Below are 21,717 nucleotides of genomic sequence, written 5' to 3'. Positions count from 1 at the left end.
CCCAATGTCTGTCCATGGCAGGTATGCCTGTTTAGGCTTTCCAGACAACAGTGAATCAAACATTTGCTGACAGGCTTTGCGAAGCTAGACGTGTCCTCATTACCTCCATTGCATCTGTTCCTGTTTTGCTTCCTTTAAAAACACTTTTCATTTAAATAATTTCTTCCACTCCTAGCGGCATATGGACATCTTTGACCTAGTTTCAGGCATGCAGAAGGAAGCCATAAAGGAGGAGAAACTGGAAAAGGAGAGAAGGAGGGAGTTAAAGGAAAAAAAAAGGGTGAAAGACAGGCATAAAGAAAGAGAGCGGGGAAAAGAGGTTGATCGAGAAAAGGAGAAAAACGATGAGGAGGTATTGTGGAGTGGTGGTTAAATGATTTTGAATTTCAAATAAACATATTTGTGAATATTCACAAGTTTACAAAGCTTGCCTCTGGCTATTGAGGTTGACCTCAAATTAATTTGTAATACTTAATTTATACTTTTTTAAGTAGCATTGGAATTAAAAAAAATGTTTAAACTTTTTCCATCAGAACAATAATGCACCCAAATCATGATTAAAAACATATTTTCAACACCGCGTTATGACACATTAAATGTCCATTATAATGGTATGTTTTAGCATATAGAATTGCACCACCCTGACTTTTTCAGTCCTGACACCAATACTGATACCGATTAATAAGCTGTATGCCTTAATATATATAAATTTACTGAATTGTTATTTATTATTGAAATAATAAACAATCAAGCACTAAAACTGTGCAACTAAAAAATATTCCAAATTAGGGAATTACAATTCAAGTGTAGTCAGTAACAAATTGGTCAGGAATTTAAATCGTTATAAAACAATACAACTGTGTCAAATGAGAACAAATGTACAAAGCAAACAAAAGATTAAATTAAAAATAAGTCACAGATGAGTGCAAACAAACTTGATAAAACTGAAATCGAAGCTCACAAAAGTAGTATAAACAAGTAACTTGGTAAAAGCTCCGGCCCCATTGATCGGCCCTATTTTCAGCGATACCCGATCCAGCTATTTAAGTCAGTATCGGACCGATATCTGATATCAGTATTGGCTCGGTGCATCCCTGTTAGCAAAATTACTAAATGAGTGAATTCTTCAAGAGACTGGATTCATTATATATGCTGGAGGCATAGATCTTACTCAGCACACAAAACCCCAAATTTCTATAAAATGATCTCTTTTATTTGATTTCATTTGCATTCATTATGTTTATGGCTGAAATTCAAAATTATTGTCTCTGCTGCTGCTCAGTCTGTGTGTGTGTATCTGGTGGTTTAGATAGATACAGTTGAGTTTAGGCCCAGAGGCATGAATCCATTTACGACTGTAAACACATTTATAAAACTCAGACACGCTCCCATTTAGGTTTTTTCATTTTGAAGACATATGCGAAGAATGAATTGACATTTTCTTACTCTTCATGAATACTGATCTGAATTTGGACTTTATAAATCTACAGTAATGGGAGGTTTAAGCTGTATCATGCCTGCCCGGCCATGCGTAATTCAACAGCCCATAGGAATCGTTTTGACTAGTCTCTAGCATAGTATTTATAGTTTTCTAGATCTGTGAGTGTATTAAATACAATATATTCTCATAGGGATTAATGTAGAGATAGGTCTGTTTATTTTCAATGCTTTCTTAACACTTTATGGAAAGACAGGTCTCTAAAATCCTTTTTCTTAGTTTGTGTCAAATCTGTTTTCTACAATGTGATTTTTAATTTAGTTTTTGTTAGTTTCATTTGACTAATTTTGAATTAACATAGATGTATAAAATGTCACTGCACCCTGTCAGATTTTTTTGTTTTGGTGTGGGATATTAACATTGCCTGTTTTGGTCGTACCTGCTAAATTATTACTTTTTTAACTTTTTTCCTGTTTTTGTTTTGTTTTATTTTGACCAATTTAACATAATCATTAACCCATTTAATCATATCATCTTTATCATGTTTGTTTCCTCCCTTTTATGTTTTGTCTTCCCTAAGTCTGTTTATGTTCCTCACGCACTGGCGTTCAAGAGATCATACGCCACAAAGGTAGTATTTCATACGTTCCCATTCATAACCCCCCTCCACCCCCGCCCCTCTGCGCATGTGCCAGTTTACTATCATAACTACTTATGTGCATCTGGCCTGAAACTAACTGTTCTCCCTGGATGCATGTGACAGTTGGACTGCAGCGCTCGCTCACTCACTGCTGGATATCCACTCTGTTAAAACATGACGTTTCCACTAGCACTCACATTTTCATTTCACAATGATACCTCTACATCTCTTGATATCAGGGGCTGTTTCTGTCTGACTGTACGATACTAACTTGCCCATCAATCATGCTTTTTACACTCCAGTCTGGCTGCTGGAATGACAGTTTCCCTCAAAACTATCCTCTCTTTCTCCTTATTTATGCCAGCTTTTGTATGTCCTCACAAGTCTGTTAAAAGGCGAAACATCCCTGCTTATTTGAATACTGTACTGCCTATTCTTATTGAAGGATTCATAATGTGAAGAAGGATTATAACTGTGAGAACTGCAGTTGATATATGTCACATTTTTTAAAATATTTTTAAATTACGATACCTTGAGATTACAGTTTCTAGGCCTGGAGAAGTGGATAGATGTGTAGTGAAGCTAGAGTACGTTGTTCTAGTCTATGTTGATCCTCGCCCTCTAGAAGATCAATCCGAGTTTCCCTCTCCTCTCCCGTTCAGTTTTTCTGGAGGGCCAGGGCCCTATGGAGCAAAGTTTACAGATCAGCATTTTGGGAATGAGATCTATCTAACCCATGTTTTTGTTGTTCTACCAGAAAACCTACACAGAGGAAGAGCTGAACGCCAAGCTGACACGAAGAGTCCAGAAAGCTGCGCGACGACAAGCCAAGCAGGAGGAACTCAAGAGGCTGCATAGAGCTCAGGTAACTGTCCAAAAGCAACTTTCCATTGTTACCCAGAGACCCAGTACAAGGCACCAGTCCACATGCTGAAATGGTTACTGACCATCTATAGATATGTTTATAACTCAGTGCACATGACATGACAGTATTATATCTTTTTCGACAATGTTTTTAATGGGATTATTTGGAAAATAGGATTGATGTATTTATTTTTCGTTTTGCCTTGAGAGGTTGTGTACTCAATAGCTTTTCGAGCACTTAGAGAGTTGTGTTGCCATATGCATCATAAGTACTATGCACCAAAGTACTGAGTACCACTAAATATGAGACACAAAAGGTGATTCTCTTTTTCACCAAAGGGGTCTCTATGAGCTGAATTTGCCAGTAGGTCATTTAAAAACCCATGGCATAACCCATTCTACCGATACGTAAAAGTAGTGAACTAGTTTGACTTGGGTCACACCATCCAGTCACCATTTTCATTTACTGATCAGATGATTTAGCTAAAGCACTCTCCACCACAAAATTACTTTAACTCAAAAGTCTTAAGAGGCTGAACCCGCTCCATTACTGCCTCCTTTTCCTTGGCACTGCCAGTAACAAGTGACAGTGTGGCCTGGATTGAAGAGGGAGAAATATGAAATATTAATAGTTTTTCAATTACATTTTTACTGGCAATCGTAGTAGGCTCATTTACTTGGAGACATTAAGACAGTTATAATTAGTTGTACTCCCGTTGCGCGTGAAGACATTTATTTTTACTGGGAGTAAACCGTTGCATCAGTGGAGTGTTAGAGGTAACCTCTGCAGCTGCCTCACGTTGAAAGTTCTAGGACAAATGATTTATAATGAGCAATAGATGTTATTGTTCTGTGTGCGTGAGTTGTTTATAATGTACTTGTGCCACCGTGTGTTTCTTGCTTGTGTGCGTTTCATTAATAATGGGGACCTACCCGGCTTGTCTGCTCAGATTATCCAGAGGCAGTTGGAGCAGGTGGAGGAGAAGCAGAGGCAGCTGGAAGAGAGGGGCGTGGCTGTGGAGAAAGCTTTGAGAGGAGAAGCAGGTAACAACTTGACACTTACACCTTCATACATTACAAAAAAAAAATCAATCTGGCCATCCAATGTGGAGTGGTGTATTAGTAATGCTGCTTCAGACAGACATAACACCCATATTCAGTGAACTAAAAGGTGTATTAAGTTTCATAACTCTAATTATGATTTACTGTGATGATAACTAAATCTTGTTTTTATGTCACCGCTGGTTCTGAGAGACTATGTTTATTCTTTATATAGCATGAGTTCAGTCTTATTCCAGAGGGAATAATTATAATATCAAGGATTAGGATGATGTAACCTAGAATTGCATTATCGTAGAAATGCTGTCCCTTTGCGTTTGTTTAGATTGTGTTGATGTCACCTTCTGCATTCACCCTTTATTCAGTTGTATTGAAGCGTATTTCAGCATGTAGATTTTTGTCCAGAAAGTCATGTTTGTTTCTCCAAAGCAATTAAACCCAACTTGGTCTTGACAAGGGACTATCACAGACAATATACTTCTGAAACTAAGACTACATTATTTAATGGCGAGCAGCGCACTTCATTATTTGGTACAGTTTTTTTTTAAGCATGTGAAGAATGAATAGTGCTCAGTAGCAATAATACAGTATTTAAGTGATGTGAGTTTTGTATGCAAGTAAGGTACTAAGTTTATCATCTTTAGTGTTGACAGTGTATTCCTTCCTAATATACATGTGGTCATGGTAACAGAATGAAATAAAAATAAAATTTGGCCACTTTCCCACCAACCAAATAACTATTGCCTTTTCCCATCAGCTGTTTCTACAATCAAATGTTTGAGTATGTTTTAACTTGTTTACCACTCTACTCTCTTAAAGGATTGTATAAAGGTACTTATACATTACCCAAACAGCACAAAAGAAGATCAGGTATTAGATTTACTGTAGTTTCCTTACTCTTTATTAATGACCTGTGACACTGTTATGTAGGCTCCATCTGTGGTGACACACTGCAACAGTTCTCCATCTCTGAACATGTTGATCTCTGTTCGTTCATGACACGTCCGCCATCGTCAGTCCGAGCTGCATGCGACTCAGGAGAATGTGTGTCCCGACATAGATTTGTGTGTGCTCATTCTGGATGTGTTTTGTCTTCTTTGCTGCCTCTCAATGAGGAGAGTTTCTGTACTCTGATCGAGACTCAGGTCACGTTATGTTATTTTATAAATGCAATCAGAATGTAAGAAATCATATTTAAATTGGTTTGCAGGCTGACAACCTCTTTATTGGAATATTTTTTCAAATACTTACTGTGGCCGAGTGACTCGATGCAGATATTTGCTGAGATCTTATCTATGATCTTTTTTTATTATGGTGAGTAACCACAATCCACACTAGGTCTCGCATAACACTCGGCTGCTTTTTCAGTCAGAAATAACTTAGTTTTAAATCATTATATTTTTGTAATCAAACAGTGGCGCACATGGATTGGATAGTACATAACTGGAAAATTAAAGCTTTTCTCGTTGTTTGAGTGAACTACAACTTTGTCAAATCAAATGCATGTAAAACAAAAAAACAATTTTCCTCGATATGTCAGCACACAACACAACCAGAGAGGCTTTGTGTGAAATTAAGCAGACTGAGCCAGTACACAGCAATACAGCAAATCTATGTAGCAGTCTATTTCTTATTTTGGAAAATGTCATGTACTGTAATACTGCACAAGGCACATTTGACTTCATAATGCACTGTGGTGAGTACTGATGGACTCTCTTTGTTCTGAGTGTTGCTACAGTGTGTATGTGTGTGTCTTTGTGTTTGCAAGAACGTGCATGTCTTGCTGGAGAAATGTGTGTGTGTGTGTGTGTTTCTGTGCCCAGTTTGGGGCCCTGTAAAATAACTCCTATCTCTAATATATCCCTGTCATTGTAGACTATTGGGGAGATTCTAATTACAGTGAAATCCTGGACTTGCATCTGGGCGGTATGTATTTCAAATCTGTCGCTTTAAAACTAACCTAATGGCTAACCCAATTTGCCCCCCCCCCCCCCCCTTATTTTTTACTACTTGAGCTTTGTACCCCTCATATCTACCTTGACTGGCTGATTGGCTGGCTGGCTGGCTGATTGGCTGGCTGGCTTTTAGCCTCATTGCAATTCTTTCTGCTCCCTCTTACCCCTTTCCCCATTCCTCCACCCTCACTGGGTTTTTAGTTGACACTCTTTACATCAAACGGAGATCAAACATTTGGCCTTGTCTTTGATCTCTATACACTTATGAATGATGAGTGAATGAATTAATGAGTAACTTTTATTTGTCATTGCTCAGCGAGCAGACTTTACAAAACAAACTGCAGTAGAGATACAAACTGCAAGATATTGCAGACACAGAAATCCAAAAAGCAGTAGACATTATTTCATTCACTGAAACACTGTGCATGTGCTGAGGACCACTACAACAGTGACAACAAAATAAAAATAGTGGAATAATGCACTGTCATTGTTTACCATACAAATTCAATACTACATACAGAACATGCTCATTAAAGAGTGCTTCCTTTTAATAATGTGTCAGAAATTCTTTTCAGTATTCATATTATGTAGTTAATACAAAATAAATACACAGTTTTTCAACCAAAATCATGAGAATGATGGTTGAGATGTGAAAACGGCATAACACATTTATGGGATTCTGATTTTAAGGATAAGGCTGGTGGTATTATACATATTTTTTTATTGTCAACAAATTTCATGAAAAGAGCAAACCCAGCAATTTACCCTGTTCTACCAGGTACCCAAAGCCTGGTATATTTCCATTGTTGTTCAGAAGCTATTGCACTGGGTGGGTCAGTCCAACATACCCCATCCTGTTGTCATAAGCTAGAGCACTAAATATATATTATTCCGCGGCTGAAAATAGTCCCCAACAAATGCAGTGTTTCTCCTGTTGTAGTAACATTTGCTAAAAACTACAATGTCCAGTTGCTCTAGGAAATGATTTGTAATTATTTGTGACCAGTTTTGCATCTTAAATGGGAACGGAGTGGCTTGGCTTGTAGTGCTACATAAAGGGGTAGGAAGTCAGGAAGTATTTAGAGATGGACTAAGGAATTGTTGCTTTTTATTGTTTTTTTTTCATTTGACTTGTTGACTTTAACAAAAATGTAAAATAACATCAGCCTCATACTTTAAAGAAATTGCCACAGGGAACACAAAACCATCAGTTAACTGGGGTATTCATTTATCTACCCGTTTGGTTTTCACGAATTGTGTAACATCACATCTAAATTGTAATTTTGAGCTGCCTTGACATGATATTTTGCTACAGCTAAATATAAGATTATGTCGTCTGACGTTTTTGGTTTGTTTCATCTCTATAAAATATATTGATATAATAATTTTTGTTGTACAGAAAATATCATTGATGAGGAAAAAGCACATTTGCAACCCCAAACACCCCCTACCCATAGACACTGTGAAAATATTGTTTAGCCTGCCCTGGACTGACTTACACTAAAACTGCTGGCCTGGCTCTTAGCTTCCCCTCAGAGCTCTGTGCTGCTTTAGTTCTGACCTGTAGTCCCAGCAAAGGCTCCCTTGACTTTCTCATACCGGCTCAGTTGCATAACTCCCTTAGTGTGTGTGTGTGTGTGTGTGTGTGTGTGTGTGTGTGTGTGTGTGTGTGTGTGTGTGTGTGTGTGTGTGTGTGTGTGTGTGTGTGTGTGTGTGTGTGTGTGTGTGTGTGTGTGTGGGGTATGTGCTAATAGGCAATGTTGCAATCCTTGACCCTTAGCTGCTTTCTCTAAACTGTGATTAGTCAGCAGTAACAGTGTCCACCGTGTCTGGTTGAGACGTCTCGTGGTATATGTTATCTTGTAGCTTTACTGTGGCCTTGTTTGAATATGAGTGGAATGCATCTTTTCCTCCTCATGTCTGCTGTGAAGTCAACAGGCTTTTGTTAGAAAGCTGTGTTTACTTCCTTGTTACTCTGTGTTGGTGGAACCTCTCAACAGGAGGGAGAAAAAGGTGCATTTCCACATATTTGAGCAGGTTCTGTGTTTGTCTGTGCTTTCGTGCTGCTAGTTGTCACTCATCAGACAGGAGATTGCGTGGGGTTTTGACATAAAGATTTATATGCTGTGCACACACAAAACGGAACTGGCTGACCAGGGGCATGAGGTGTCGTCGGCTCATATCCAACGTTGTTATAAAACTGGGTGTGGTGTGTCTGCAGAAGGACTTCTGCTTTTGCTGATAGCTTGTAATTAGTCTTCTCTTCTTGATCAAGGGAGGGGGATCATGGCGTTTTGACTGAATACTAGATTGTAACGTGCATAGTTGCTTTATCAGCATGGTTGTACTTGAGCCCTGCAGGGGGCACCAAACCTTAAGCTAGGATTACTATGTCTGTACTCTGAGGATGCTAGTTTTATGTAACTTTCCTCTTTTCCTTTCATCCTCTACTTGAATGATTATCAAACAATTAAGGATTCATTGGTAACGATGCATTTCATAACCATATTTGCATGATTTGGTGAAGCCATGAAAATTTAATTTAGACTCCGATCTGCCCATAACAGATATTTAAAAGTGCAGTTTTCCTTTTTTCTCTGTGATAGTCCCTTGTAATAATTATATAGTATTTCACTCTTCTAGCTCCCTCACCCTCCAACCTCAGAACCTTGTGTTGGCCTCCTATTTGTGTCATGTAATGATGCATACTTTATTTGTGTGTTTTTATCAAAGATCTATTTCCCCTAGTTATCTCCATATTCTCCCTGAAGCTCTATCCCCCATTTAAGTAAGTTATTCTTCATCCTACACTTATTTCACAGTCTCCATTTTGGGGGCTTAGTAAAGTAGTATCCACTATCCATGATTGTACTTTTTTGAGATAATCTGTTTTGCGGGTGCATACTAGAAAAAGTCCTAATTTGCACTTCAAATGGAGCTACATGTCCAAAAGTCGACCACACTGGAAACAGATTGCGCCATGTGGTCTAAAACATGCTCAAGTAGTGTTTACAAGGAGAAGCTGAAACATCTTTAAAGAAGAAGCTATTATCTGTGTCTGTGAGGAGAGCTGGATCTCCTGGTGATCAGTAATGGCTTTTGTAATGGGATTTAACTTATTTTGTGGACTGTAATAAACACTGGCCACATGACTGCAACATAACATAGGGTGCTGAAGAACTACAGGTGCAGGATCAAAAAGGAGGATTATTTTTCCTTTTCTGTGCTCCAGGTTTTCTGTCTTCTCTTGTTTCTGTTTCCTATTTTTACCCTTTTTATCATCCCTCACACCACTCAGATGATCTCTCCCACCTCCTCTCTCTAGGTGATTTGTCTTCTTCCTATCACAGTGCTCCTGCCCTCTTTTGATTTTCTCCTCGATGTTCTTTCTTCCTCATCACACCCCTCTTTCCCCTCCTTGCCCTTTTCCTCCCACACCCTCTGTCCTTCACTCTGTCTCTCTCTCTCTCACATCTCTGCTCTCCCTCCTGCAATATTTCCACCATTCTTTCTCTCTCTCTCTCGCCCACCAATGCACCCATCTACGTCACTCCCTCACACTCTTTCCCTCTGTCTTGTGGAAGTTGAGCCCTTTGTGGGGATGCCGCGACGAAGACCTCTCTCCTTCTGCCCCTGCTGTTCCCCTGAAGGTAACGTAACCCTCACCGCCTCTACTGACGGTTGTGGTGGGTTACCATGGCAACCGTAAGGCTCTCCAGAACCGGGTTACCCCCCCTTGCCCCTCTGCCCCATCCTCTTCCTCCTCTTCCTGTCCTCACCATTTGTGTGTGATCAGGCTCAGTAGATTTCCCCAGAATCTTTCCAAAACTCAGTGAAGCTGAGCTAAGGCTTTTACCATGAGGAAATTGATTAAAAATGTTAGGAAAAAGCTCAATTTCGTTCACTGCATCAGAACACATGCTATTACAGTTATTGGTCACTTGGTCATGTTTTATACTTGGTTGCTATGGCAGTACTCAGTGTTATTTTATCTGCAAGTTTGGCTTGAGTTACTAGACCGTATTCTTTCCCCGACCAAATAAAGAGCCGAACAGAGCCGATGCTGTTACTGTAAACTTTAATAAGGTCTAATATAATCTTGGTTCCCATTGGGTGGATGTTCCAGGCCTGAACAGGTATTTTTTGTAGGGTTATGTAACCTTTAAACCCACAAAATGATGTAGTTAGTTTATGGCATGACCCTTGACTTGGGCTGTTTGCCGCCAAACTGGGCTACTTTTTATTTAATTAGGCAGGTAAAAATTATTTCGGGTTGGCTGTGATCATTTGAGCTACTTTTTCTACTATTTGTGTGGTTCCCCCAGTGGAAAGTTAGGCTATATTCCAAACACCAGCCCCTCCTGATTGAGATTGACAGGCCACTGAGTTCAGTAGGCTCAGCTTGACTCACAATTGCTGATGAATGATGACTGTCAAAACTAAATGTTTTTTTAGTTTATTGCAACTAGATTAAATGTGAAACTTTTTTTCTTATTGAGTTATTATTTGCACATAGCTCTGTGATAAAAGGCTTTTCCAATCTGTTCCTGAAAATGATGATGTTTAATATTTAAGACAACATTATTCAAAAGTCTTGGTAGAAGAAAATGTCAGCACAAAAAAAATAAATAAATAAAAACCCTCTCCAAAATGTCAATAAAAAATGTAGCTACTGTTATGATGATTGGATGGGTTCTAGGCTTTGATTGGGCTACTTTTTGTCAGTCATATCTGGCAACACTGCTTCCGTACCTAGTTACGGTTGCTAAGCTATGACTGGCCAATCACTATGCATGGTTTAGCGAATGGTCAGTTGTAGCCTAGCAACACTTGAATTCATACTGATGCATATACTCTATTTTATTGTTATGCAAACTAATATTCTCAATTAACCACACAAGTCTAGTGTCTCAGAAAATTGAGATAGAGAAACATCTTTGTCCGTATTATTCTAAGTAGCTGCATTCACTTAAAGGGGAAACTACTCTGCTGTCGTGTGTGTCCTTAATCAGCAGCATGTGTTCTTTTTTTTGTTTGGTTAAAATGAATCGAAAAGCTGAATAGTCCTTTGCAGTATCCATTTCTTTCAGGTGTTTTTGGGAATTCTGCTCCTTTCCCTTGAATAAATGTTAAAAGTGTCATGTAATCATAAAATGATAACACAGCGGTGAACACCTGAGACGTGGCTAGCTAACGGGCAAGTTTGTGGTTCGAGGAGTGAGAAACATGCATGGTGTGATAATTTGTTACAAATATAAAAAACAAGTCTTAAAAAATTAACGGGTCATCTGGTTTGTTCCTGTATCTAACACCTGTCAGAGGAAATTTTGCCCGAGCTTCTAATCCGTGTAAAGAAACATGCTTTTGTTTTTTTTATGCAAGCTGGTTTTTGTTCCTTAATTGTGGTTTTTGCCTTGTATCGGTGGCTCTTCTCTCCTTTGTGTTCGGAGCCTTGAGCTGAGGTTTGGTGGCGGTGGAACAGGTTGAAATAGTAAAAGAGAAAAAGAAATAACCCATTGTAGGATAGGTTTTGAAACTGCCTCACTTTTGTAATTCCTCCTTTGCCTCCACATGTTGTATTCCTCTGCAGTCTGAGCAGTTCTTATCCAGCTTTGCCTCTCTCTGTTCCTTTTCTGTTAATTAGCAAAACCCAGCCCCCGAGACCACAACCGTGCAATTTATATGTGTACAATGTTTTTCCTTTTCGTTTTGCAAGAGCCTCCTCTTCCCCAGCTAAGTATGTCAAGCTGCATTTGCCTTCCGGTGTTTCATTGAAACTGCATGGCTCCACCTGCTGCAGTCAGATAAATGAAAGGATGCATCGCCCTACAGTAGACCATTCTAAGCATGCAACATAGATGAATGTGAAAAAATATGAAAACTGCACAACTGTAATGCATGATGCCAGTAGCACTGAACATGCTTTTCCCTGAGGCAGACTTAATAGAGGAGTGTGAACTTCACTGTTGGTCTCAATGACACGTCATCCCATGAACATTTGACCTTGCAATTGAATATGTAAAGGCAGCAAAATAATTCATGAATTCTTTTCTACCTTCAAACTGCTCGGCATGAATGGGATCTAAAGGAATTTTATTTTTGCTGGTGGGTCAATATGGGGGCAGGGAAGGATGGAGAATTTTTAGAGGTCCTTGGGTTTACTTCTCTGTAATAACTTGGATAGGGATCGGTGTGTTTTTTTGATTTTTACTACTTACTCACTCTGAAAAAAAACTGATAGGAGGAGGTAGTTTCTCCCAAGGAGCAGCTGCATCTGACACAAAGTCCAAACTGGGTAACACAAACTGTCAACTTTGTGACAACAGATATTGTCTGTTTCTGTGTGTGTGTGTGTGTGTGTGTGTGTGTGTGTGTGTGTGTGTGTGTGTGTGTGTGTGTGTGTTTACGTACGCACTTGCCAAAGTTGAAACCAAGTAGCTCCACGCCATCTTCTGTGCGCCATCTTTAAGTATGTTGCAACTGACCACGTCGAGTCCATCCTTCCACCTCACCATACCTCCGCAAGGACATCCTGGCTTGGCTGTCATTGCACTGCCTGTGTCGGTCCTTGTCTGTGTGACATCAGTGTCAGTGTCTCCCAGCCATCTGATTTCTCACTCCCTCTCTTTGCTTCCTTCATTCCTCCAGGCATGGGCAAGAAGGACGATCCCAAGCTAATGCAAGAGTGGTTCAAGCTGGTTCAGGAGAAAAATGCCCTGGTCCGCTATGAGTCAGAACTCATGATATTGTAAGTACATTACTTAACTGTTGAGATGGGTAAGCTAATTGGTGAACTGATAGTCAGAAGTGGTTTTCATTTCCACAAAGCATAGCTTAGATTTGTGTCATTGGTTGCTATGCCAATTCTTCTACTGACCATGGAGAAGATTGAGATTGTCCTCTGTTTCATCCTATTTTATACATTCTTATGTAGGTGCACTTGTACACTCTGTATCAAATGATAATTTCGTAGTTATGTAATAACTTTTCGAAATGTAGTAAAAACGGCTATAAATTGGTTATCAAGACCAGACATCTGTGGTCACACTAAGTTGTACTTTAATCACCTTCAGATGCACTTTGTCAGTATCAGCTGTACTTGCAACTTGATGTAAGGATTAGCTTGTTAAAGGTGCCATGTGGAATTTCCTTGTAAACAGAAAAAAAGTTATGTTTACATTCAGTATTACTCACAAAAATGCGTTGCGGCTATCCTTGAGGTCTAACAAACATTTCGAGTGCATTTCCTTCCTCATAAAACATTTGCAAAGCTGGTTTTCCTTAAAAGTTTGAACCTTGTAAACACTGTTTATAGCCATGTTTACTGGCTGGCACGCTCCTTCATTGCTGTGTATTGTGGAGCATTACTGCCACTTGTTAATCCATTGGCTGGACTGTTAATTGCATCACCTCCGTGCATGTGCGTGCATGTGCAATAAATAAATAAATAAATAAATAAACAGCTGCATAGCGCTACTAGAGTTCATAAACTCCACAGTTATGCTACAATAGCAGGCTAAACATTAGCATGTGAGCCTGCTATTTTAGCATTATTCTCATAGTTCAGCTGAGGCTGGTGGGTGTATGGTGAATTTGTATTCGAGGTATCCTTCAATAAAGTGTTGGACAAGAAGAAAATTTTACCTGCGGGTGTTGAGTCATCACCAAAATCAGCAGGAATTATCTCTGGGGACAAATGATTGTTTGTTGTGTCAAATTATCAAATTTCATGTGGATATAGTTGTTGAGATTTTTCACTCTGACTAAAGTTAAGGACCAGCACTGGTGCTTAACCGTACTAAGAATTGAATGAAACCTTAATGTTAATATGATAAATTGGTAAGGATGTAATAATATAATATTAATATAATAATATTCTATTATTAAAGTAAATGGCAATTATAATCTGATACAGAATCCACTCTTCATGTAAGAATACTAATTTACTGCTAACTTAATTTAATGATTATTATTAATAATACATTAGTTTAAATTTGTTTAAAAAGGTTGTTAGCCCTTGAAAAGTCATAATCATTTTGCAACATAATAATATGATACGGTATGAGATCACATTTGCACATTTCTGACAAGTAATTATCCAGTGTTATCTTATTATCAGTCACTGAAAGCTTTTAGATTAATTCATCTTTGTTGGCACAACTATTAATGTTTTAAAGTCTTGCATAGATAAATAAACCTAAAAAACATAAATGTTTACAGCTATAATTCATCAGTGAAACAAACTTAGCTTATCAACTTCTTTGTTTCTGTCCCCAAGTGCCAGAGAGCTGGAGCTGGAGGACCGACAGAGCCGACTACAGCAGGAACTCAGGGAACGAATGGCTGTGGAAGGTAAACGTGGGAATGTTAATTAAGTAACAGCCCCGTACCACAGCTCTGAATGCGCTTGCCTTATTAAGATACGTATAATCTGTTCTCTATCTATCTATTCTCTTTAATTCCTCATTTTCCTTTGCCACCGTCAGACCACCTGAAGACGGAGAAGGAGCTTGCTCAGGAAAAGCAGATCCTGAATGAGATGTTGGAGGTGGTGGAGCAGCGCGACGCCCTGGTGGCCCTCTTGGAGGAGCAGAGGCTTCGGGAGAAGGAGGAAGACAAGGACCTGGAGGCTGTCATGCTCTCCAAGGGCTTCAACCTCAACTGGGCCTAAGAGGACTGACATAATTGCTCATCAGGTTTAGCGAAAAGTGTGTGACTTGCGATTGGCATTCTCAGCCTCGCGTGGTCGTCTTTGATCAGAGCAGTCTGCTGAACACAGCCACAGGAAGTTGGTCTAAAACTGTCACACCTGCAGCAGTGAATGTGTTAAGATTTCCGCACCACACACACAAACACAAACAAACAAACACTACAGCTGCCCACATTGAAGCAGTCTGAAACGTTTACGTATCCTCTGCCTACAGGCAGTCCTGGTTAATCACTCTGCCGTTTTGCTCGCGCTCTCTCTCTGTGGGTGGAGAGTCGGGAACATTCACAACTTTATCATCACAGCCTTGAAGTGGATCCTCTCAAGCAGGGGGGGGGCTTTGGGAGAATGTTTAAAGACTTGTTTCATTCTTGATTATCTAAAGGGAAGAATGCAGTTTGGTCCTGCTGATGTAAAGGAATTGTAAAGAATTTTGTTTTTGTGTATAGCTGTGTAGAGCAATTTACATTTTCAGTGGATAAAGGTGTTCTCTTTTCTGAAAAGGACTGCTACAGAGGTGTGCTTAAATGCTGGAGTGATGTCTCCAGGCTCAGTTTTTTTCTGTCTGACTGTAGGAAGGATATCCTCTGCTGAAGCTGCCTTTCAATCCAGTGACAAACTGACTTTTTCATCCTAATGAACCACAAAGACACCATGAAAGGCTTGTTTTTCTTTTTTTTTCTCCTTCTCCCCCCCACAGTGTTTAGTGAGTCAACACAAAGAACCGTTAAAAATGGCCATGTTTTTTTAAATGTATTTATTATTTTTGTTTGTTTTTAACAAATAAACTTTTTTTTTTTTTTTTTTTTCCATGCATTCACAAGAGAGTGCCCAGAATCTCATTATCTTGCACTTGTGCATAACTCCCATGCACCCTTAAGCCATTGCATATCCGGAATGAAGGCTGCAGGCACATAGGAGATCTTTACATTGTCTTTGATAGCTAGACATAGAATACAGTCTTATACTATATGTGAACATTTGAGCACTTCACATGACTTGATAATGATGGGCCTCTCTGCGAGATGCCATTCACTGTATATCCCACCGACTGTTACTGTTTACAAATACTTGTCCATATTCAATATTGGATTTTTATGTTTCCTACTTTCGTAAACAGTAGCAAGTTCAACCAACTGTTGAGAGAATTTGTCTAGGAAAGAACTGTCTTTTCAGGGTCAAATAAGTTTCTACCATATGTGTTAACATTGTGATGTTATTATCATTAATGAATCTGATTTCACTGTTAACGGGAGATCATTGTAGCTCACATCAGTCATTTTGTGCCACAGGACTGTCTCTACTCGTGCTTATGCAATATCTAAGGGGTACACCACAAGAACTTACACACTACACAACACTTAGATCAGTATATGGCAGTGTTAATCCTTTACCCTTGCACAAGATGCCTTTTTCATTTTCATTCTCTGTATTTAATTTTTTTTTTTTTTTTGCTGAGTTTACTTGTTTTTGAGGTAGTCCCATCTGTGTGACCCACTGGAACTCAAGATTTTTACTTTTTTTTCCAAATACTTTTATACAGCAGGTCCCCAAGCAAATAAATAGAGGATTTTAAATGGGGTGCTGAAGAAATGCAAAGTGCTTTATGAGCAATTTGCATCAGACTGGAACATTATCATTTATCTGGTGGGCAGTCAAATCTAATTGCCTTTTAGACAACTGTTTAACAAAAAAAAAAAAAGTATATACAGGTAGTCACTGTTTTACAGCACAGAAACATTAGAGGTTATATTTATGACTTGGTATGAGCTGTGAATAAAAAAAAAAAAAAAAAAACAATTTTAAGGGTTGTTGTTTTAGATGGTGTGTGATAAGTTTGACATGATTGTATTGATATTTATTAACATGTGTGCAAACTGTATTATATGTAAAGAAAATGAATCCTAATTTTTAAACTGTTCTGTTGACACATGACTCATGTAAATGCTTCATGTAGCTAAAATGCATAGAGGTGTTGGATATATGCTGAAAACAGCAATAAAACAATGCAGTTGTTCTTTTAAATGTTTGTCCACTAAAATCTCACTTTTTTTTTTTTTTTTAAATCATATGGAATATGGTTATGAACATGTTTTTGCTAACTGTTAAGAACCACAATTGTAAGCCAAAACTGACAATTTTTTTTTGGCTGATTTCAGCCTCTATTTCTTGCACTAGCCAGCTAGAGCTCTTACCTTTCTCTCCACTGCCATTACCAGCTCTGACTTAATAAATGAGTCGGCCAAAATCTGCAGAGACCTTGAGATACAAAACAAAAAAATTAAATGTAAACCCGAATGGATATAGTTGGACTATGTAATATATTCAGTCTACAAGGGTCTAATATATATATATATATATATATATATATATATATATTAGATATATATATATATATTAGATATATATATTAGATATATATATATATATTAGATATATATATTAGATATATATATATATATATATATATAGATATATATATATATATATATATAGATATATATATATAGATATAGATATATATATATAGATATATATATATAGATATATATATATAGATATATATATATAGATATATTAGATATATATATATTAGATATATATATATTAGATATATATATATATATAGATATATATATATTAGATATATATATATATATTAGATATATATATATATATATATATTAGATATATATATATTAGAGATATATATATATATATATTAGATATATATATATATATATATTAGATCCTATAGCCTATACTTCTCAAACCTTAGCTACATATGGGAAACGTTGAGTGGGCTGTGTCATGACGTCAAGACAGCTAAAAGTAGGTTTTCCAGCAATTTAGTGTTGCACTTCCACAAAGCCGCCAAGGGTAATTTTCTCAGACCTGATGAAGGTCTGCCAGAACCACAGAAGACAACAATTTTCACTGACTGGGTAGTCCACCTCGGGACAAGTAAACAAATCCATACAAAATCAGAGAAATACCGCTTTAACTTCGAGAAAGCTATGTGCAGGTTAACGGCGGGACAGTTAACAAAATAAAATACGGAAATAAAACCCGCAGTTATTCAGCGAATTTTTATTGCCTCGCGTTATCGACTCACGCTACTCTTAAAAAACGTACATAAAACGTACAAATGAAAAAGTTAATCCGGGAAAGTACTTCGATACAAATAAGCTTTACACGCTTGGTTCATGCACTTACTTTGAAAGACGCCGACTAGAGTTGGGTCTCCGTGTGTCCTACGAACTTGACGCAGCTTCAGTCAGACTGGGGTCGAGAACCTGGAAGAACACACAGCTGTACCTCCAAAATGATTGCTTCAAGTCTCAGGGACTGTCAGGTCAGTCTTGGGGTTTGAGGAACTAGCCGCCTGGCGTTGTGCAAAAGACGTAAAAATATAAACATTTTGACAAAGAATAGCATGAGAAATGAAACGACTTTGAGCTTGCTTGTCGGTTGGGGCATTAAGTGGTGGCCAAGATGTGTGGCAGTTATATTAACAAGAATGGTGGGACAGTAAGCAAAAGCGACAGTATGGCGATATGGGATAGGAGGGATTCAACTTTCTTTGTTTACGCGAAATACCTATTTTGCTAGGCTTGTGCAGCAGGTTTAAACTTGTGAGGATGATTTTACATGAAATAACTATCTCAGAAATGAGAAATTACTTGATCGGGGCACGCAGTTGTGCTGTGATATTAGTAATATCACTGATAACCCCTTTTTAAGTTGGCTGAATTAGTCGTTAACCTCTGGCCACTGGAGGCTAGCTAACATACGTGTGCACAGTTTTCACATTCAGCCAGCTGACCTGAAAGACAGAGAAGCTGCTCTGTGACAGTAAACTTGTGTTTGAAAACAGAATTTACACCGATATACAGTATTATTATCTGCATCCTAATACCTCTGTCTCTAACAGGGATGGAGGGCAGAGGGTCTTCAACTGTCCACCAGCAGTAACGAGGCTTGCAAACTATATGACGCCATACTCACACAGGTAACTTTTAACACCACTTCCCCACAACACACACATCTCCCAAATACACAGATGCACACACTTTCGTTTGGTCTGCATAATATTTTACCAGTCAGTGAAAACAAAATTCCCAATTAACCACATCTCCATTATGTTTGGCTCCCTAGTATGTGAAATGGAGGAATGATAAAACCTTGGGAGGATTTGAAGGATGCATTTCCGCTATCCAGGCAGCTGACCCTAACTTTGGTAAATGCATATGCGATCAAACATCAGTCCTGTGTTTCATTTAATGTTGGATTTAGCCAGGTAAGTCCTGATGAGAAACTCCTTCAAAATAAATCTAGTGAGGAGTTAAAAAAAAAAAAGAAAAGAAAAAAAGCCTAAAAGGAGACAACAGCAAATCAAGGTTAAGAATTAAGGATAAAGAAACGACGAAAGGATGAAGGTATTGGTTACAGTGCTAAAATTATCCACTGCAGAAATAACCTAATGATAAATGACTCTGACCTCCTGTAGTGTAAATAAACAGACATCATAAGAGGGCAGTTTCCCCCAAGTCATTTCAGAGGGAGTTTTTTGCTGAGAGAGCAGCAGTCACAAAAGCTTCCGTGTCATCTCTCATGCTTTTGGGACATTAAAGAATGTATAATTGGACTAAACATACTGAGTAATCTAAGCACATAAACAGACGGGACCACGACCTATAAAAGGCATATATCCTGCCCTGCTTAACATCTACAGACAGCAGACGTTTTGATGTGTCATTAAAAGCACAAGTGTTATTAATAACATTAACGAATACAATCCATTTAGGTGAACCAGTGCTAGGATCATGGTAAAGTATTTTGCATGCTAGCTCACTGGAATGACTCACTGGGAAAATTAATGGAAACTGAGGTACAGTTAATGTTATTTGTTACTTTGCATTTCCCACTATGACAAGTTAAAATTTCTGCCTTTAAAAGAAAAAGCGTAGTATTTGGTACATAAGACTCTTAATACTGCTTGTAAAGCAAGACATGATGACCTTGGGTTCTTAGCTATGACTTTCTGTGCTGTCATTTATTTACCTAAAGCACTGATCTGTTGATCCTGAGATCAGGAAGCAGAGGTTGATAAGTTCCTGTCTGTCAAACTAAGTAATTGTATGATTTGTGTTTAGCTCACGCAAATGAAATAAGCTTCTATTGTGCAGGTTCAACATTTATTGATGCTCCTGGGAACTTGCAAGCTGCTTTTAACTTTAACTACTGAGGATCAGATTTTTCAAATGTTTCCTGTGTTATGTTTATATAAGGAAAACAAATTGAGGTGTTCAGATTTAACATCAATTACATTGCCAACATAAACCATAAACAATAGATGTATCCAATCTGAATATAAAAATCAAACACAGTTTTCTTCGCTAGTGCCCTTGTTCTCATAGCCTTGGATAGAAAACAAAGCATTTGCCAACCAATATTTAAAGTCATTAGTAACTTTGTAATTACGTAAGTGTTGAGCTTGTTTAAAATGTAATTCATGACTGGAAATACAATCTAGTTTGAAGTTAGTCTAAATAGTGACCTACCAGTCACTGATCCAACTCATGTAATCATGAAGTAACACCTTTAATGTTAAAACCTTTTAATGTTAACTTAATCTTTTTTTTTTTAAACATGAACAGAAATTGAGAAGCCTAGCTTAAGCAATGAATGCATTTACTTGCGTGGACCCTTCTACATATCTTGCTTTAGTTCAAAAGGAAAACTTCTACAAGTGCATCTGATGTTTTATGTTTACTGTCATACTGCAGTAGGAGAGTCCAAAAAAAAAAATACCAGTTTGATGTGTTTTCCCTGTAGTTATGGGCCATGTGATCAGTACAGGGCTTGAGCTGGTGGCAACAACGAGCTCCACCCGGCTGAATGAGCGTCTAGCCAGTGCAGTGAGGCGAACAGTAGAGCTGGCCAACAGCCAGGACATCTCTCCCAGAGAGAGGCTCCATGTCAAGGCGATGGAGCTCTTCTCACGTGGGTAAGATCCAGAGCTAGGTTTCCACAGGAAATACAGTCAAACCAGAGGGATTACTAAGAATTTTGTCATATGAGGGCCAGTGGTTCAAGACCAAAGTTTCACTTTGAAGTTTTAACGGGGCATCCCCTAGCAACATGAGATATAGTTTAATTTCACTAACATTTTTTAAACATGTTAAAATGCTCATGTATGCATTGCGACCTGCCTTTAAAGAAATGAATAGAATTGTCCCCTATATCGTGAAAGTTCCCTGTTGTTTTTCTCATGTGCACAGTAATTCCTTGTCAGAGACAAAAGTAGTCTCTAGGGTAAAGCTTACATTCATACTTTACAGTACATCTTCAGAAATCAAAAGGTGTGGACATCAAGTGTATGAAAGTATGACTGTGCATGAAGATGAAATGAAAACTTAAGCAATTTGTGAAATGGACAAGCAATGAATTAAAAACTCATAATCATTTAAAAATTGTCATCATATATGCACAGTATATAATGTATGTACTGTGTATGTGTACACGTATCGTGCTGGAAACAATTGGCAAAATAAACTATTACTTAAAGTGGCTTCAGAAAGTATTCAGACCCTTTCTTTTTTTGCAAACTTAATTGTGTTGTAGATTTAAATTTAAATGGATAAAATTGCAACTTTTGCCCATCAATCTACACTCAATAACTCATAATGAAAAAGTGAACATGTTTTTAGAATTTGTTTGTAAATTTATTAAAAATCAAAAACTAAAATCTCTTACTTATAAAAGTATTCAAACCCTTTGCTGTGGCACTCCAAATTGGTGTGACCTGTTTGCTTTAATTTTCCTTGCGATGTATCTGGAACTTGATTAGAGTCCACCTGTGGAATTGATGGGACATAGTTTAGAAAGGCACATTCCTTTTGTATATAAGGTCCCACAATTCACACCGCATGCCAGGGCAAAAACCAAGCCATGAAATCCAGGGAACTCTCATTAGACCTCTGTGTTTAAAAATCTGGCTAGATATAGATCAGGGCGAGGGTATAAAACCATTTCTAAAGCGGGTGACCTT

At 38.1% G+C, this 21,717-nt stretch overlaps 2 protein-coding genes across 31 annotated transcripts in view; both read left to right on the top strand.

The window, feature by feature from the left end:
* mical3a (microtubule associated monooxygenase, calponin and LIM domain containing 3a) overlaps positions 1 to 16,390 on the top strand; it is an 87,843-nt gene extending 71,453 nt beyond the window's left edge. For 17 of the 27 annotated variants that reach the window (XM_040133449.1, XM_040133450.1, XM_040133471.1 and 14 more), the window contains 8 exons: positions 2,019 to 2,069; positions 2,836 to 2,943; positions 3,893 to 3,986; positions 5,877 to 5,927; positions 9,541 to 9,606; positions 12,605 to 12,704; positions 14,235 to 14,308; positions 14,443 to 16,390. In XM_040133449.1, coding sequence (XP_039989383.1) covers positions 2,019 to 2,069; positions 2,836 to 2,943; positions 3,893 to 3,986; positions 5,877 to 5,927; positions 9,541 to 9,606; positions 12,605 to 12,704; positions 14,235 to 14,308; positions 14,443 to 14,627 — 729 coding nt within the window. In that variant the 3' untranslated portion in view covers positions 14,628 to 16,390. Of the gene's footprint in view, positions 1 to 175; positions 353 to 2,018; positions 2,070 to 2,835; positions 2,944 to 3,892; positions 3,987 to 5,876; positions 5,928 to 9,540; positions 9,607 to 12,604; positions 12,705 to 14,234; positions 14,309 to 14,442 lie in introns of all 27 variants that reach the window. The other 10 variants (XM_040133478.1, XM_040133476.1, XM_040133475.1 and 7 more) reach the window with 6 other exon arrangements.
* A 1,500-nt stretch (positions 16,391 to 17,890) lies between these two features.
* The window catches only part of ttc38 (tetratricopeptide repeat domain 38), a 13,223-nt gene continuing 9,396 nt past the window's right edge, over positions 17,891 to 21,717 (top strand). The window contains exons 1-4 of one of the 4 annotated variants that reach the window (XM_040133427.1): positions 17,891 to 18,018; positions 18,598 to 18,675; positions 18,822 to 18,903; positions 20,502 to 20,673. In XM_040133427.1, coding sequence (XP_039989361.1) covers positions 17,989 to 18,018; positions 18,598 to 18,675; positions 18,822 to 18,903; positions 20,502 to 20,673 — 362 coding nt within the window. In that variant the 5' untranslated portion in view covers positions 17,891 to 17,988. The other 3 variants (XM_040133424.1, XM_040133426.1, XM_040133428.1) reach the window with 3 other exon arrangements.

This window comes from Xiphias gladius, chromosome 8 (genome assembly GCF_016859285.1).
Source record: "Xiphias gladius isolate SHS-SW01 ecotype Sanya breed wild chromosome 8, ASM1685928v1, whole genome shotgun sequence".
In the NCBI taxonomy this organism is placed as follows: Eukaryota; Metazoa; Chordata; class Actinopteri; order Istiophoriformes; family Xiphiidae; genus Xiphias; species Xiphias gladius.
Note: the sequence above shows the minus strand (reverse complement) of the source record. Positions and strands in the feature narration are given on the sequence as shown.